The sequence below is a fragment of the Saccopteryx leptura genome, chromosome 1 (genome assembly GCF_036850995.1).
Source record: "Saccopteryx leptura isolate mSacLep1 chromosome 1, mSacLep1_pri_phased_curated, whole genome shotgun sequence".
NCBI classification, from domain to species: domain Eukaryota; kingdom Metazoa; phylum Chordata; class Mammalia; order Chiroptera; family Emballonuridae; genus Saccopteryx; species Saccopteryx leptura.
This window is the reverse complement of record NC_089503.1, coordinates 157,211,568-157,230,611: the sequence shown is the minus strand read 5'-3', so window position 1 is coordinate 157,230,611 and position 19,044 is coordinate 157,211,568. Positions and strand designations below refer to the sequence as shown.

General features: G+C 42.1%; 1 protein-coding gene across 1 annotated transcript in view; it reads right to left on the bottom strand.

Annotated features, from left to right (window-relative positions):
* OXCT1 (3-oxoacid CoA-transferase 1) overlaps positions 1 to 19,044 on the bottom strand; it is a 149,726-nt gene that overhangs the window by 25,269 nt on the left and 105,413 nt on the right. Inside the window, exon 14 of the mRNA XM_066378358.1 lies at positions 2,345 to 2,434. Coding sequence (XP_066234455.1) covers positions 2,345 to 2,434 — 90 coding nt within the window. The remainder of the gene's footprint in view (positions 1 to 2,344; positions 2,435 to 19,044) is intronic.

Genomic DNA, 19,044 nt, shown 5'->3' with positions numbered 1-19,044 from the left:
AAAATATCTAACTTCAATTCTGGCCTAAAACTCAATGCCATTTCCCCACGGAGAGAAGAGAAGGCAGAAATGGCAACAAACAAGCAAAAACAATACCTTGCTTCTGAGAAAAAGCTTTAATAAGGGATTTCTAATCAGACATTGGAAGCACCATTTCTTTTCCCCTATCAAACATTCCAGCAGAGGAGAAAGAAAACACTGGAAACAAAAGGAGAGAGAATTTGCTAAATACAGGCCTAATGTTTTCAAAACGAATGCACAAAAATAACATAGAATGAGTCGGACTTGCATGCCCACGCATCAACATCCCTGACAACAAAGGGGAGTCAAAACGAGTGTTGTGCAAACAGACGTCACGTTCCAGGAAGGATGCGGACTGGATCCACACGCCCGGCATCCTTTTGCTCTGAAATGAAGTTCTCTGAGTGCTTTTGCAAGGCAGCTCTCTGAAGTAACCTGGGTTGGTTTCACTTCCAAAGTTTCATATTTGTGTTCCACTGCTCACTCTCCACTGTCTGCTAAGCAATTTATGATAATTCCATATTTATAAGTTGTTGTGTTTTTTTTTTACAACAGAAGCGCTTCATGGCACATGGCACTCTGTAACAGAACTCCCCCACGGGAAGCAAGTCGGGTGCTAATCTTCCAGCTCCGTCACCTCCCACCGTGCTGCACCACTGAGTGAAAACGGGCCACACCACCACTGCCCTCAAAACAGCGGGTCTCAGGTAAAAATAAGTAGATTTCACTTTAAAACTAAGAATTATAAAGAATAAAGAGGAATGGACAAAGGATGTAGACAAGAGGGTACACCCAATGGCAACTTTTCAAATCATCAGAAGCCATGGATTCAGGTCAGAAGGCAGTTAAGCTAGGCTGGTTCAAAGATACTGAGTTGCGAACTAGAGAGAAAGTTATATAGAGAGCTCTGCAGTTGGACAACTGGGCTTCAATCTCAGTTCCATCAGTTACGTGACTTCAGGCGAATTACTTAACTCGTCTCAAGCTGTTTCTGAAACCATGAAAGATGCCTATGATCAAGTTCATGTGCTTGTACACACAAACACAAGTGCCTAGTGTAATGTTGGCACTCAGTAAGCTCAATAAATGGAAGCTACCATCATAACCACCACCATCACCACCATCATCACCACCACCATCATCACCACCACCATCATCATCACCATCATCACCACCACCATCACCCTCATCATCACCACAACCACCATCACCACACCCCTCATCACTACCATCACCACCACCGCCCCCATCATCATCACCACCATCATCACCACCACCATCACCATCATCACCACCATCATCACCACCACCACCATCACACCACTATCATTATTATCAACTGTAAGCTCTATGAAATCAATGATTTTTGTCTACTTTTGGTCACTGCCAAACCCTAGCAGTGTTTAGCAATTAATAGTCACTCAATATATATTTGATAATTTGTTAAGATAAAAATACAATACTTTTCAGAATCAAAATGCTAGCTATCACCAAGTCCACAATTTTTTAACACCTTCTAAAACTAGCACCTCACAGCCTCGGCAAGAGGCCATATTGTCCATATGAAAATATTGTTATTAAAAAACCATATTCTGGCCCTGGCCGGTTGGCTCAGTGGTATAGCGTCGGCCTGGCGTGCAGGAGTTCTGGGTTCGATTCCCGGCCAGGGCATACAGGAGAAGCGCCCATCTGCTTCTCCACCCCTCCCCCTCTCCTTCCTCTCTGTCTCTCTCTTCCCCTCTCACAGCCAAGGCTCCACTGGAGCAAAGTTGGCCCGGGTGCTGAGGATGGCTCTGTGGCCTCTGCCTCAGGTGCTAGAATGGCTCTGGTTGCAACAGAGCAACTCCCCAGATGGGCAGAGCACGCCGCCTGGTGGGCATGCTGGGTGGATCCCGGTGGGGCGCATGCAGATGCATGCGGGAGTCTGTCCGACTGTCTCCCCATTTCCAACTTCAGAAAAAAATAATAATAAAAAAAATAAAAAACCATATTCTGTTGTGGTTTTCATTTTTCAAACAGATAGCAACCACTATAGCATCTTTAAAACTGAATCAACACATCTGCCTTGACATCTTCTCACTGCTTTTGAAGACATTATAGCTTTTACTTTTAATGTGTATAGACGGCAAATGCTCTGATATTTGTGCTTCACTCAAAGTTAAACAACTGTGTAGCTAAATGGTAATAAATAGCTGCCTTTATTTGTAATCTTTCTCTCAAAATATAAATGCTACAAACTTGAATAAGCCAAAGAAAAACCCCCGTCACGACCGGGTATATAAAATTTTGGCATATCGTGCATCTCCAAAAGCTAAGACATTACCTTCGCAGAATGCTCCATGGTGACCACCACTTTGGTTTTCTCACTGGACACCAGATCCATAGCGCCTCCCATTCCTTTCACCATCTTCCCCTGCAAAATGGAAACAAATAACTAATTATCTGTCTTTCACTTCTTTAGTACAGGGCAGAACAATCTTAACTTGCAAGAATAAGCCACTGGACCCTGACCTGTGGTGGCGCAGTGGATAAAGCGTCGACCTGGAAATGCTGAGGTCGCCGGTTCGAAACCCTGGGCTTGCCTGGTCAAGGCACATATGGGAGTTGAAGCTTCCAGCTCCCCCCCTTCTCTCTCTCTCCCTCTCTCTCTCCTCTCTAAAAATGAATAAATAAAATAAAAAATAAAATATATATAAAAAAAAAAGAATAAGCCACTGGAATAATTGAGGAAAAAAATCATTGACCTTCATTGGTCAGTACTTAAAGATTTACAACCTCAATATTCTGTTATTCTATTATTCTATGGTTAAAGAATAACTTTAGGATAAATACTATGATGTCATTTTTAAAAATAATTTTATTTAGACAATTAATTTTAACGGGGTGACATTGGTCAACTAGAGCACATAGAGAAAACATCTCCAGATCCTTCTGACATTCGGTTATGTTGTATACTCATCACCCAAAGACAAGTCATCCTCCTTTACCCTTCATTTGGTTTTCTTTATGCCCCTTCCTTCCCACCATTTCCTCCCTCTCCTCCCTTCCCCCCACCCTGGGAACCACTGCACTCTTATCTATGTCCATGAGTCTCAATTTTGTGTCCCACCTATGTATGAAATCATACAGTTCTTAGTTTTTTCTGATTTACTTATTTCACTCATTATAATGTTATATAATGTCACTTTTATTAAGTGTGGCTAATATAGCAATAAGACAACCTGTAGATAAGAACAGTCTTCAGAACCTTCACAGAATTCTGGCTGATTAGTATTATTATAATACGAGATTGAAATCCACATGCCCCTGACATCCATTTCTTTCATTTTACACACATAATCGGCACCACTGAATCTTCAATGACAGACTCTTTCTAAAGCACTCCCTGGAACTTTCTGCAGAATAAAATGCCATTTGGTAGTAGCCCGGGGCACTAACAGTGTTTTCCCAGCAATGATTAATTTTAAAAATGGTCTGTCATTTTAAAACTTAACATTTATCTTGCTTTTAGAAAAACAATCCAAAACAAAATGAAAAACACAGAGTTCATTCTCACATTCTTACTTATTAATTATTACATTATTTTCCAATGAACTACTATAAACCTACTTTCGCCCCACCCAGTATTCCTGTCTGGCAGAAACAGAACGCAGGAGCAGAGTTCAAGTTCCCTTCAGCACTGCTGTTGTATTTTTGTTTATCTGTCCAGTCTTTGCATGTTCTCCACTCTCAATAATCCCCACTGTCTCTTCCATCTCTTGGTCACAGAGTTTTGGAAAAAGCATATGTTTGCAGAGATAATGAAATAAATTCTTACTCAAGCATAGAGAGGAAAATGTCTTCTAACACTGAAACCTTCTTAAAATTTTATCTATTTTTCAATCCAAGTCCTCCTGCTACGTTGACGGTAAACTCTTCAGGGCTTCTGGCTCTTTTCCCATGTCTTAGCTATAAGGAGATTGGGCAATGCACTCACACCAGCTTTTAAAAACACAGTCCCAAGTCCCCTAATTTTGGAAACATTTTAGAGGTCCATGCAACACGGCATGAACATAAATTAGATGTGTAGTGTGATGGAGAGAAACAAGTAGCCAGGATGCTTTCATGGTGTGGAGTCCGGCTTTACGTGAGATGGGTCGCAACTGGCAAGGCGTGGGGGCGAGAAGCAGGAAAAGAGTGGAAGGTACAAAATGAGTCTGTCTTCAGGCACATAAGTTTGAAACGAAGCACAACATCTATGTGGAAATGTGCACTTTCATATTTCTGCAAGCCATGCCTTCTTCCGTAGTCAACTGCAACTTTACTAAGTTAAGCACCAGGTCATAATATTTCTGCTGACAAACTGATATCTTATGGTATGAAATATGAAGGAAGTCAGAGATGAAAGCAATAAATGTCCAGCATAAACTGCAACACTAAAGATGTTTGAGATTTTTAAAGCATCAAAGGACATGAAAGCAAGTCCATTTCAGTAGTGTCAGCCTGCTGTGGGACTATACCTGGCCGGTCTCAGCATCCACACAGCGTCCTTGGACAGGCTCTCAGGGCAGAAGTGCCAAACACACCCTAGCAAACCAAGCTATTGTGTTTTTTAAGTCAACAAATGTATAAGAATTGAATTAAGAAAAAAGCATTTTTTGAATACAAATATACCACAGGCAAATTTTGCCCCCTGTGACACAATGATTATAGCTAAAAGCTTACGACAGCCTCAGACTCTGTTCAATTTAGGTGAGTCTGAATTACACATTTTAAATCACTGTCAATTATTTAAGATATATTGATAGAGCACTGACTGGGTGCCAAGCACTGTGCTGGCAGAAGTAGCAAGAGCTCTAAAACATGGTGGAAGAACCATTTTTTGTTTCTGTTTAAAAAAAAAATTCTGCTCGACTCAATGTAAATGAAAGCCTTCATTACTCAAAAAAGATTCAGGTGGTCTGATGCCTCATCCTCAAAGCACATGCTATAAATTGCAAAGGAGTGAAAAATATACAAGATTAGGTGCAGAACACCTGATGTCTATCCTCCTAACCCCCTGGGTGATGCTGGCAAAACACCAAATCTCTCTGAATCTGGGCTCATTGTCTGTAAGCCAGGAACAAGAGGATCTGCCTGACCGTAGAGCTGCTGTGAGGGCATGAGACAGCGCAGAGAAAACTGTGGAGTGAATAAGGCTTATACATTTGTTGACTTAAATCTTCATCGGTCCCTTTGGTCTTCCTAATATCCACTATAAGTCTAACTCCATAATAAGTGCTGGAGTTTGAGATCATCAAACCAGGATTCTTCTCCTTATAAACCTGGTTGTCGAGGGAGGGGAAGTATCCATGAGTAATTCAAGAGACTTGGACCAAATTTCCTTCCTCTTAAAGCAGCACACCCACCTGTCCTTCACTCCTGAGCCAGAGCTAAATGCCTTCTCCCTGAGTCCTTGTGCTATTCAGTATGCAAGTCAATTACAAGAAATTTCAACTGTTTCCTTTCCCTTTTTTCTGCATTATGAGTGCTTGGATGAATGAGTGGACAAACACATTAAACTGACATAGCTATGTCCACGTTCTAAGAGAACACAGAAAATGCAGCTGTGATGGTGTCAGCAGGCCGGGGTGAGGGGGGACGACACACGAGGCTGGGGTTTCCCAGAGAGAGTGTTTAACGAAAGCGGTCTGCCCAATGGGAGAGAGAACAGCAGTGCCTTTCCATAGACAGCATTTCTAGTAAGCTACCAGGAAAGCTTTCAAATATTTCCCTATTATTTTCTGTCTGTTCATTGTATTGGGGAAAGAAAATAAAATACATATTTCCATCTAATTCTGATTGGCAAACAGTTTCTAAAAACAGAATCAATGACTAATGGGAAACAATTCTATCTATAGCAGCAGGAAAAAACAGGGTTATTAAGACATACTCTCCATACGAACAGCTATATGCCAACAAACAGCACAATCTGGATGGAATGGATAAATTCCTAGAAACATACAGTCTTACAAAACTGAATCACGCCCTGGCCGGTTGGCTCAGTGGTAGAGCGTCAGCCTGGCGTGCAGAAGTCCCGGGTTCGATTCCCGGCCAGGGCACACAGGAGAAGCGCCCATCTGTTTCTCCACCCTTCCCCCTCTCCTTCCTCTCTATCTCTCTCTTCCCCTCCTGCAGTCAAGGCTCCATTGGAGCAAAGATGGCCCGGGCGCTGGGGATGGCTCTGTGGCCTCTGCCTCAGGCGCTAGAGTGGCTCTGGTCGCAACATAGCGTCGCCCCAGATGGGCAGAGCATCGCCCCCTGGTGGGCGTGCTGGGTGGATCCCGGTCGGGCGCATGCGGGAGTCTGTCTGACTGTCTCTCCCCGTTTCCAGCTTCAGAAAAAAAAAAAACTGAATCACAAGAAACTAAAAATCTGAACAGACTAATTGCAACCACTGAAATTAAAACAATAAACAAAAAACTTCCAACAAACAAGTCCCAGAATACATAGCTTCACAGGTGAATTTTACCAAATGTTTAAAGATGAATTAATACCTGTTCTTCTCAAACTATTCTAAAAAATTCAAGAGAAGGGAAGACTCACAACCTCATTTTTTGAGGCCAGCATTATCCTAATTCTAAAACCAGATAAAAGCACTACAAAAAATAAAATAAAATTATAGACCAATATCCCTGATGAACATAGATGTAAAAATCCTCAATGAGGCCCTGGCCGGTTGGCTCAGCGGTAGAGCGTCGGCCTGGCGTGCGGGGGACCCGGGTTCAATTCCCAGCCAGGGCACATAGGAGTAAGCGCCCATTTGCTTCTCCACCCCCCCATCCTTCCTCTCTGCCTCTCTCTTCCCCTCCTGCAGCCAAGGCTCCATTGGAGCAGCGATGGCCCAGGCGCTGGGGATGGCTCCTTGGCCTCTGCCCCAGGCACTAGAGTGGCTCTGGTCGCGGCAGAGCGACGCCCTGGAGGGGCAGAGCATCGCCCCCTGGTGGGCAGAGCGTCGCCCCTGGTGAGCGTGCCGGGTGGATCCCGGTCAGGCGCATGCGGGAGTCTGTCTGACTGTCTCTCCCCGTTTCCAGCTTCAGAAAAATACAAAAAAAAAAAAAAAAAAAAAAATCCTCAACAAAATATTAGCAAACAGGATCCAGTGATACATTAAAAAGATCATACATCATGATCATGTGGGATTTACTCTGGGTATGCAAGGTTGGTATACTATCTACAAATCAACAGGCGTGATATATGACATAAACAAAATAAAGGATAAAAACCACATGACTATATCAATAGACATAGAAATAGCATTTGATAAAATCCAGCACCCATGTATGTTAAAAATTTTCAGCCATGTGGGAAAGGAGGGAACACACACCTCAACATAATAAAGGCCACATATGACAAACACACAGCCAACATCATACTCAACAGGAGAAAACTAAGAGCATTTCCTTTTAAAATCAGGGACAAGACAGGGATGTCCACTTACACCACTCTTATTCAACATAGTACTAGAACTTTTAGCCACAGCAATCAGACAAGAAGAAGAAATAAAAGGCATCCAATTTGGAAAGGAAAAAGTAAAACTGTCATTATTTGCAGATGACATGATATTGTATATAAAGAACCCTAAAGATTCCATCCAAAACTACCAGAACTGATAAATTCATTAAATTAGCAGAATACAAAATAAATATCCAGAAATCAATTGCACTTTTTTTTTTTTGTTGTGCCACCTTAGTTGTTCATCAACTGCTTTCTCATATGTGCCTTGACCGGGGGCTCCAGCCGAGCCAGTGACCCCTTGCTCAAGCCAGTGACCTTGGGCTCAAGCCAGCAACCTTAAGCTTCAAATCAGTGACTTTTGGGCTCAAGCCAGTGACCATGGGGTCATGTCTATGATCCCACACTCAAGCCAGTGACCCCGCACTAAAGCCGATGAACCTGCGCTCAAGCCGGTGACCTTGGGGTTTCGAACCTGGGTCCTTTGTGTCCCAGTCTGATGCTCTATCCACTGCCCCACCGCCTGGTCAGGCATCAGTTGCATTTTTATACACCAGTAATAAACTATCAGAAAGAATAAAAAAATAATCCCATTTACAAATGCATTAAACAAACAAACAAAGAATAAATTTAACCAAGGAGGTAAAAGATCTGTATTTGGAAAATTACGAGACACTGAAGAAAGCAATTGAGATATCACCTCACACCTGTCAGAATGGCTATCATCAATAAATCAACAGACAAGTACTGGTGAGGATGTGGAGGAAAGGGAGCCCTCTGGGAGTGTTGGTGGGAATACAGACTGGTGCAGCCACTGTGGAAAACAGTATAGAGGTTCCTCAAAATTTAAAAATGGTACTGCATCATAGCCCAGCAATTTCAATTCTGGGTATGTATCCAAAGAAACTCAAAATACTAACTGGAAAGACTTTATGCACATCTGCGTTCATTGTGGTGTTACGTACAATAGCTAAGCTATGGAAGCAGCCTAAGTGCTCATCAAGGGACAAGTGGATTAAAAAGCTGTGGTATAATGGAATACTACTCAGTCATAAAAAAGAAAGAAATCTAACCATTTGTGACATCATGGATGGACCTAGAGGGTATTATAGTAAGTAAAATAAGTCAGTCAGAGAAAGGCAAAATGTTATATGATTTCATTTATATATGGAATCAAAAGAGCAATATAAGTGAATGGATAAAACAAAAACAGACTCATAGGTACAGAGAACAGACTGATGGGTGCCAGAAGGGGAGACAGGTTGGGGGGCTGGGTTAAAAGATGAAGGAGTTGAGAAGTACAGATTGGCAGTTACAGAATAGTTATGGGGATGCAAAGTAGTGCATAGAAAAAATAGTCAATAATATTGTAATAAGTATGTATGGTGCCAGGTACTGGAAATACTGGGGGGACACTTTGTAAAGTACATGACTGTCTAATGACCATGCTATACACTTGAAACTAATACAAAAGAATATTGAATGTCAACTGTAATTAAAAACATTTTAAACATTAAAAAAAAACCCACATACTATTTAATAAAAGTGGGATATTCATCACCGTCTTTCAACCCAGCTTAGCAGGCATGCTTTTGGGACCCAACTATTTAAACTTCCCAGGATCTACTGCAGCGAGGGATGGCCATGTACCTGAGTTCTAGACAGTGGGAGAGAGCAGGGTCATACCTGTGATTTGCAGGCTCTGGCACATAAAATCCTCTCATACACAATTCTCAATCTTTTTTGCTTTCTGCAATCTAGACATTGATATCCAAGGCGACCTTGGAAAATCATTGAGCTCCTCTCAATCTTGGTCCTTAAATGACCATGTGTAACAGAGCCCACTTACTCGAGACAATATTGCATTGTTCAGTATCAGTGTGTGTGTGTGTGTGGGGGGGGGAATAGCATGCTAAGCCCCCATAATTGAGGCTTACTGGTTACTGCAGCCAGCATGACTGGTATGATGATGTGGTACCAAATTAGTTTTATGGAGGGTGAGGACTCAGTGCAGAATTAAAACCAAATGGTACATCTACACAACACAGCAGGGTGCTGAGCAGGCCTCCCGAGGTGGATGCATGGAGGTGGATACACGCCAGATGTTGAGCAAGGGATGTGATTCACCTCTATCCCAATGTCAAACACACGCCTTGGCCTGTCACACAGCTGAGATACTGACTTCTCCACCTCCATGTCCCTTCCCAAGATCCAACTTCCTATTCAACATTCAAAACAAGAAGCTGATAAAAGAGAGAGGGGTGAAGGAGCTAAAAATACAGCTTCAAATACATCACAAAAGGAAAAGTGGTATTTGGAGGAAAATAGGCCTATAATGAAGAGATCTGGGGCACGGCTGGAGCCCTGGCCCAGAGTGAGACGAAGTGTGGGTTTCTTTACAATCTCATCAGCAAACACACATTTCTGGAATGGTGCAGCTTTTGTTCTGAAATGCATTTTGCCTAGAATAATGGAGAGATGATTGCTCGATACTCATCATGGCCAAGTCATCTTTCTGCAGTAAAGTACTGACCCTGGTATCAAGTATGATATACAGAGACTACTACAACACCACCAAAACTAAAAAATGCTACATGCTCTATTATAACAGTTACACATCTTTTCTTAAAAAAAAATATTAAGTATTATCCTCAACTCAAAAATATTTACTCAGGTTTTGTTATAAACAGGGACTAAGATAAGATGAATATAATTAGCTATCTTTTTTCTAGAAAAATAAAAGTTAAAATCATTATTTTAAATAGATTCTACTTCATTTGATCTTATTTCCTAATATCAGAATTTTAAAGAGAACAGACTGGTAATAACAATAACATTAAAAAAACTCAAAGCATCAAGCATCAAAGTACAAATATTTAATTGTACTCTCAAAGAAATAGTCATTTAAGTTCTAAATACGCTCTTTGGTTTTATATATATATATATATTTTTTTTTTTTTTTTAAGTGAGAGGGGGAGAGATAGAGAGACAGACTCCCGTATGTGCCCCAACCGGGATCCACCTGGCAACCCCTGTCTGGGGTCAACACTTGGACCAACTGAGCTGTGGGAAGAGAAAAGGGAGTGAAGAGGGGGAGGGAGGGAGGAGAACAGATGGTCGCTTCTCCTGTGTGCCCAAACTGGGAATCAAAGCCAGGACATCCATACTCCCGGCTGACGCTCTATCCACCGAGCCAACAGGCCAGGACCAGACCTTTGGTGAGCTTTTAAAGGTTTAATACATTTGAACAGTTCTATGAAATGCTCTTTAAAACCAAACATAAAACATACCAAAAATCAGTCCTGCCATCACCTTTATCAATGGTATATAAATAATAATGGCTTATATAAAGTTTTTTAACTTCTAAATATTTTGGTCTTTAGTAAGAAACTTATCTAGAAACAACTCTTAAAGCACTTTAAACTAATGTAATGCGCCTCCCTGGGAAATAATGATTGGAAGTGGAACGGAAACATACCGGTACCTATGGAGTGATCTATTCATAAAACAAGGACTCACTCACTATTGCACACCGAATATTAAGTATCCGCCTCAATCCAAATGTAAGCCTCTTGATTTCTGTCTCACTACCTCGTTATTTAAAAAATGCTCTAGGAAAGAAGGACCTCTCAACACATTCCTAGCTACAGTGTAGGAAAGAGACAAACTAGGAAACAACATCTGTTTAAACAGAGAGACAGGTCATAACTCACTTTATTAGGGAAAATCAAAGATATACAATTTGTCTTAGTTTATTTAGCAAAGTTATAGCGAAGTTACCACAGACTATTTCTTTTTTCCTGTTATATTTTGTATTCAAAACTAAAAAAAATGCAACTTCCCTTTCAGAGAGTAATTTTATTTCCCAGAAGATGTGACTAGATCATGTAAACTAAATAATAAGGTCCTGGAAATGTAATTATAGTCTAATGCTAGGTAAGTTAACAAAATTGCTTACAACAAATATCATTTATCAAAATAATGTCGACTAGCCCTGGCCGGATGGCTTGGTTGGTTAGAGCATTGTTCCAAAGTGCAGAGCTTGCTGGTTCGATCCCGTCAGGTCTCATACAGAAACAGATTGATGTTCCCGTCTCTCTCCTTTCCTTCCTCTCTCTCTCTCTCTCTCAAATCAATTAAAAAAAAAAAAAAAACTTTAAAAAAAATTTGTGAGCTAAAAAGAAGTAAAGAAAGCAGCACTTGGAAAAAGTCAGAATTTTATTTTAGGAAGTTCTGTCCTTGTTCTCCCAGGGACCCAGCTCCATCTCTGCTCCCCTCCCTCCAGGGTCGCCATGCGCCCTCCCCTCTGTGGCTCCTCTCAGTTGGTTTCTCAATGCACTGAAATCACTTTCTGCTTTGACCATACCATTAAAGTGACGCCTACTCAATGAGGTCTCTCCTATTTAATTGTGTGATTCAGCAGACACTTTGTGAGTCTTTCTACTACATTCTATAGTTTTCCTCCAACTCATTGAAACTGTCCAGCCCTGGGCTTCCATGGTACAGTCCCTCCCACCTGGAGGCTTTCAGCGCCCCCCCCCCCCCAATCCATTTCCCAGACCACGTTTGTGTGTGGGCCAACGGGGAAGCTCTATCCTGGGCCTCCTGTCTCCAATGGTGCCTAAAGCCACACTGCCCGCTCAGAGCTTCGCTCCGAGTTTCAGGTATTAACATCCAAAAGCTTCCCAGTCACCCTGCAGCACACTCTGTTCACTGCTTCCCAACATTGCACCTTCTTGTTCGTGGGCACATAGGTAGGCTACATTTTCCAGCCTTCCTTGAAGTTGGGGTTAGTCATATGAACAAGCTCTGGCCTATGGGAAGTGGGTGAAAGGGATACAGGACACAGCTGGAAGGTGAAACATGACAAGAATGATGCTCCATGCCCCCCCCCCTTTCTGCAAACCACACGTAGAAGACGGGACAGCCATGGGCTGAAAGGGGTCTCAGTCTCCGAATTACTGCACAGAGATGAACCGCTGGCCAGACAGGGACACCCGCTTTGCTTCCGTGTCAGTGAGAAATAAAAACTTTGATTATATTATGTTAATTATTAAATGGCTCAGCTCAGCGTGGTCCAAACCAAATTAAGCATCTTTATCAAGGCAAATCTCATCTAATCACTAATTTCCTATCTTGGTTAGTGGCCAATGATCCACCTCAAATTCCAAATAAAAAACTTCCTTGGCTGTTCCCTCTGTGTACAGTCAATGAGTCATTCAATCACAAAGAGCTCTGATGTTCCCAATATTTTTTTCTTTTTCTTTTTTTTTAAGTAAGCAAGAGACAGACAGACAGGAAGGGAGATAAGAAGCATCAGCTTGGAGTTGCAGCACCTTAGTCGTTCACTGATTTGCTTTCTCAGATGTGCCTTGACCAGGGGGTGGGGGGCAGCCATGCCAGTGACCCCTTGGTCAAGCCAGCGACCTTGGACTCAAGGCAGTGACTTTGGGCTTTAAGCCAGCAACCATGGGGTCATGTCTATGATCCCACACTCAAGCCAGTGACCCCTTGCTCAAGCCAGATGAGCCTGCGCTCAAGCTGGTGACCTCGGGGCTTTGAACCTGGGTCCTCTGCATCCCAGGCTGACGCTCTATCCACCTGTGCCACCACCTGGTCAGGATTCCCAATATTTTTTGAACTCTACCTTTTCTCATTCTATTGATAGCTAATAAGATCCTTATGATTTCTCCCTAGAGCAGTAGTTCTCAAACTTTTTGAAGTCAGGGCACATTTAAAATCCTACCAATAACTGTAAGCGCACTATATACAAATTTCTAAGAAATATGTTATAATAATTAAATCAAATATTAAAGAATATTTTATAAAAATATAAAGTCCAAGTGTACTTTTATGGTAATTAAACAAAAAAAAACGACAAAATTATATTTATTCTGATATTGAAAAACATATTTATGAGTTATGCTTTTTTTGAGTTATGCTTTCTAAAACATTTTTTGAGTTATGCTTTCTAAAATTTGTAAAAAAGAGGGGTTAAAAAATAAAAAAGGACAAAAAAGTTATCTTTTTATATATATAGATACATTCTTAGTAAGACTTAGTAAATTCGGCAGGTCCCGGGACGAATGTGTTAAGTTTTATCATTCTTGTGTTTATGAGAAACATGAGCCTGATGTGTCCTAGCGATTTCTTCAATGTTTGGGCATATATTTATATTTGAAAGGCAAACTCTCATTTCGTCAATACATTGAAGAATTCCTCTCTTTTTACTCTTAATTGTGTTGAGTGCAGAAAACCACCACTATACATATCATCTTAACTTTACACCAAACAAAGGATAGAAGAAACTTGCCTCCAGTCTTTCCAGGGAACATTGGGGGTAGTGTAAACAATCCAGCACCCCAGCTTAACAGCCTTTTGCAACCTAAACAGGCAAGTGAGGTGGGGGGTTGGGCAGACTGTCAACTTACACCCAATTCCTCACACCTCTGTCCCCCAAAAATCTAAACTCCAAAAACCCTGTTGGTTTTTTGGTCCCCAACAGGCACATATTTCTCTGGAATACCATAGGGTGCACCTGGAAATCTAGGGCACACCAGTGCGCCCTGGCACCCACTTTGAGAACCACTGCCCTAGACTGTTGTAACAACATCTCTACTAAGAAAACTCTGTCCAGGTTTGGCCTTCAACCTCTCCAACCCAGCCATGAAAATATTCTCTGTAAAATGAGCATCTTATATCATTCCTCTGCTTAAAATCTTTCACTCATTTCCCAGTATTTCAGGGTCAAGTCCACGCACCTCAGCCTGGCATACAGGCCCATGAGAATATGGCCTCAACCCTGTTCCCATCTCTGTGCCAGGAACAGTGAGTTGCTGGTACACAGCACATGGCTTCACACTGCCCTGATGTCCCACCCAGCCTCTTCCATCAAGGGTATTCCAGGTTATCTTTTATGCATCAAATCATGATCACTTTTTCCAGGAAAAGTTCATGTGCTTCTGTCCCATCCCACCAGTGAGATGAGATTCAGGGGCTCTACTGGCTAATGGTTCAGACCCTTTGCTCCTCACCATTGTAGAAGTCACCACGTGACCCGCATTACGCTCAGGGCTGATGGCCCACTGTCGGTAGTGGGAAGGCATCACAGGTCCTTGTCACTGAGGTTGTTTCCCCTGAGGCACCCGTTCCCCTCTAATCAGCCTCCTCCAAAGGCCATCTACACACTGAGAGCATGGCAGGGGGCCTTATCCAGCCAGGATGAACATCTGTTCCGACTGGTCACATCTATGCTGCTCCATCAGGACTGTGCACTAAAGAAATCAATCAAATCCAAGTGAAAAAAGTGAGTTCTGCTCGCAGCTATAACACTGGTTCTCTCGTTTGTGAAAGTATCAACACCCTTCAACGTCTTCCTCATTCACTCATAAAACCTCAGCACTCTACATAAAGAAAAAAATCCCAATGTACATAAAATGGATAAGTCATTAACGCTGCTCTTGCATAGGAAATGAATAAGCATTTATTAAGTTAGTGGTTAGATGTAGGAAACTTTCCTGTTTTCTTTTCCTAAGGTATAATCAGCATGTGACCAAGTTTCTTTGCAATTATAAATGAGGTGCTTTGGAGGGGTTGACTTCTCTGTACAGGGTCACCCAGACGAACACTCTGATCTTTCTTTCTCTTTGCTGGATTAATAAAATGGACGGCAGGAGACAAAGTCTGTGCTATTCTTAGCTCTGTTCTGATGCTACAGTGTCAGTTTTCACAGAGTCTATTCATAATTCTGCAGAGACGAGAGCATGGACCAGACAGCCCGGCTCAGTGAGCTCGCCTTGCATCTCACCTGCCTCACGCAGAACACTGGTGCAAAGATGTTCAGTGAGGACTCCAGGACACACACATGGGATTTATTAAAACTTAAGATGATTAAGTATCATTACACAATAAATAAATCATTTAATTGAATTGATTAGATACAACGAAGTCCTGGAAGCTTCTGGTCCTGCACATTATCCATAAAACAGAATATTTTAAATCCAAGGATAAGTTATTTTCTGCATGCACAACCTGTCCTTCCTCTTGGCTCACTGAGAGAAATGCACTAGAATGATAGGAAATTGCCCATGTGTGACCTACACACGCAGGAATCCCACATAGTTGGTTCGAACTCATGCTCAAATGGTGGGAAAACAGATCTCATGTATTATCACAAAGAAATTTTTTATAAAGCTCATATTATTTTCAGGAGCTCCCTAGATAATCCCGACAAAAATGACAGCTAAAATATAAAATGTAAAGGTAATAATCATTTTTACGTGTCTCACTATGCTAAAATATATCAGTCCTCTCAACAACTCATTCACATGGAATATGAAATTAGTACTATTTTTTTTTTTTTTGAAACAGGAAACCGCCGTTCTCAGAAATGTTGCTTTGATTCCTCAGGGAGGATGCCAGTTGGTTGGGTGAAGGTGGAGGCTGTGAGAGCGAGGACCTGGGCAGGAGCAGCGTCCTCCATCACAGCCTCCCACTGTCTGCAAAGCTCCTCAGGGCAAATTCCAGAATCATGTAATTACTCTGTCAGCTCTGACAGCGGACCGAATTGTCAGAGACACGGAAAGAACGTTATGAAGGAATGCACTGAAATCATTCTACTGTGTTTCTATTCACAGTAGAAGAGATCAAAAGATAATGCAGAAGATAAAAAGAAAAATACTCACTTAAGAATAATTGTGTAAGAATTGTAGGTCTACCAAATGCAGATGCTCAATACAGCAAGTATTGGAGGCTGAGGTGGAAGGATATAAACCCATTTTGATTCTTCACTAAGTTAATAAGTACTCAGTTTATTCCCCAGATGTCCTCTAGATTTAGCTGATGACCCAGTTTAACGACTGGTAGGTACCTATTGGGAGTTAACAGCTAAAAATGTTAATGGAAAATTGATAACCCTTTGGATATTGTTTGAGGGATTTAATTTGTTTCCTCCTGTGCAAATCCTAACCTGTAAAATGGAGACCCAGAGCCTCTCACATGTGAAGACAGGTCTAAGAGAACCACGGGCTAAGTATCATTCCAGAGAGTCAAATCCTGGGACCAGTCTGAGTTCTGAGCCCCAAGATGGAGAACACAAGCTCTTCGTGAGGCCGACCCACCTCTGGGAGCAACGGAGAAAGCTAAGGGGCAACGTCACTGGGGGGTGGGGGTCCTAATGCCACAGGCATTAGATGGTTTTACAGACCAAAACAAAACTCCTCTGAAGACCCTGAAACTGAAAGTACATCAAAGATAAGATGGCTTCTCCTCCAACTGGGGAGAACAAGGAAGAACTGGTGAACTTCTCAAATAATAAAACAAGTTAAAAGAATTATTTTGGACAATTTGCCATAAAGTTAATATTTTTGAAAGATACATAACAAGGAAAATTGAGAGAGCATTAATTTCTATCTTATCTTTTTTTTGAGAGAGAGAGAGAGAGAGAAAGGAAAAGAGATGAGAAGCATCAACGCGTTAGTTATTTATTGACTGCTTCTCATATGTACCTTGATGGGGTGTGGAAGGGCTCCACCTAAGCTAGTGACCCTTCGCTCAAGCCAGCGACCATGGGGTCGTGTCTATAATCCCATGTTTAAGCCAGTGACCGATCCTGCATTCAAGCCGGTGACCTCGGGGTTTTGAACCTGGCTCCTCAGCATCCCAGGTCGACACTCTATCCACTGCGCCATCTCCTGGTCAGGCTCTACCTTCTTATCTTTTCAAGTTAACACTGCCAGAGCTAGATCTTAGATTGGGGGGGGGGGGAGGTGATGATGTTGGGAATACAAATGAAAAGTTTCATGTCTTCAGAGAAAAGTAACAAACTAGAAATAACCTTCCGGTAAAGGTCTTGGTAATGTTAAAATCAAAATACTGAGAGTAGAATGAAAAGAAAAAGATTTTTTTTTTTGTATTTTTCTGAAGCTGGAAACGGGGAGAGACAGTCAGACAGACTCCCGCATGCGCCTGACCGGGATCCACCCGGCATGCCCACCAGAGGCGACGCTCTGCCCACCAGGGGGCGATGCTCTGCCCCTCCAGGGCGTCGCTCTGCCGCGACCAGAGCCACTGTAGCGCCTGGGGTAGAGGCCAAGGAGCCATCCCCAGCGCCCAGGCCATCTTTGCTCCAATGGAGCCTTGGCTGCAGGAGGGGGAAGAGAGAGACAGAGAGGAAGGAGGGGGGGTGGAGAAGCAAATGGGTGCTTCTCCTATGTGCCCTGGCTGGGAATCGAACCCAGGTCCCCCGCACGCCAGGCTGACGCTCTACCGCTGAGCCAACCGGCCAGGGCCAAGATATTTTTTTTGAAGTAAAACACAAAGAAAGATCAGAAGAGGTAGAACTATATAGAAACATAAACTGTTAATTCATTTCTTGATATGCCAGGGTTTTAACTCCTTAAACTTTATACGTGACCTTTTAAGTTTCTGAGCTTGATGTTTTTCAGTAATACTGTGTATAACACCACAGATAGATGTTACACACATGACAAACAGTATTAAAACTAAACATCTGAGCCTGACCAGCTGGTGGCACAGTGGATAGAACACCAGCCTGGGATGTGGAGGACCCAGGTTCAAAACCCCGAGGTCAACGGTTTGAGCGCGGGCTCATCTGGTAGGAACAAGGCTCTCCAGCTTGAGCCCAAGGTCACTGGCTTGAACAAGGGGTCACTGGCTCTGCTATAGCCCCCCGGTGAAGGCACATATGAGAAAGCAATCAATGAACAACTAAGGTGCCACAACAAAGAATTGATGCTTCTCATCTCTCCCTTCCTGTCTGTCTGTCCCTATCTGTCCCTTTCTCTGTTTCTCTCTGTCCCTATCACAAAGAAAAAACAAAAAAAACTAAACGTCTGAGAAAAATAATACAAAACACTCGATTATTTCAGAGCCACTTTATATGGGGCCATATAAGGTACACACATTTTAAATCAAGGGCATCCGCAGGTGAGGAGCAAAAACTGCAGGGAAAAGAATTTTACTGCTTTTGCTGCTATAATACCCTGTGGCAGAATCAACTTCACTCATGTTCTTCTGAAGCTCAGGTGCAGCAGATACTTAGAGCCGGGGTGTATTTGCTAAAAATTAACTATTTTAATTTCCAAGAATGCCATTTTTTCAGGCCCACAATTTAGAAGGAAACATCTTCTCTTGATAATCACCTTGAGACAAAGCTTTTCAGAAAGGACTTTTCCCCTTAACCTCAATGAGTAGATCTAAAAACAGAAAGGGTTTTTTTTTATTATTATTCAAAACAGAATGACAGGGGATGTAAAGTACAACATGGGAAATACCATCAATAGTAGTGTAATAACTGTGCAGGGTATCTGATAGGTACTAGTCTTATTAGAGTGATTACCTCATAAGTTATATAAATAGCTAATCATTATGTTGTACATCTGAAACTAATATAATATTGCATGTAAACTGTAGCTTAACAAATTAGAAAACTGTAAGTGTGGGTGAGTGCATGTGCACATATCACTCGGTGCTGCCTACCAAGCAGGCTGAGATGTTGACCTAAAAGTAGGAACAAGCAGACTGAACACC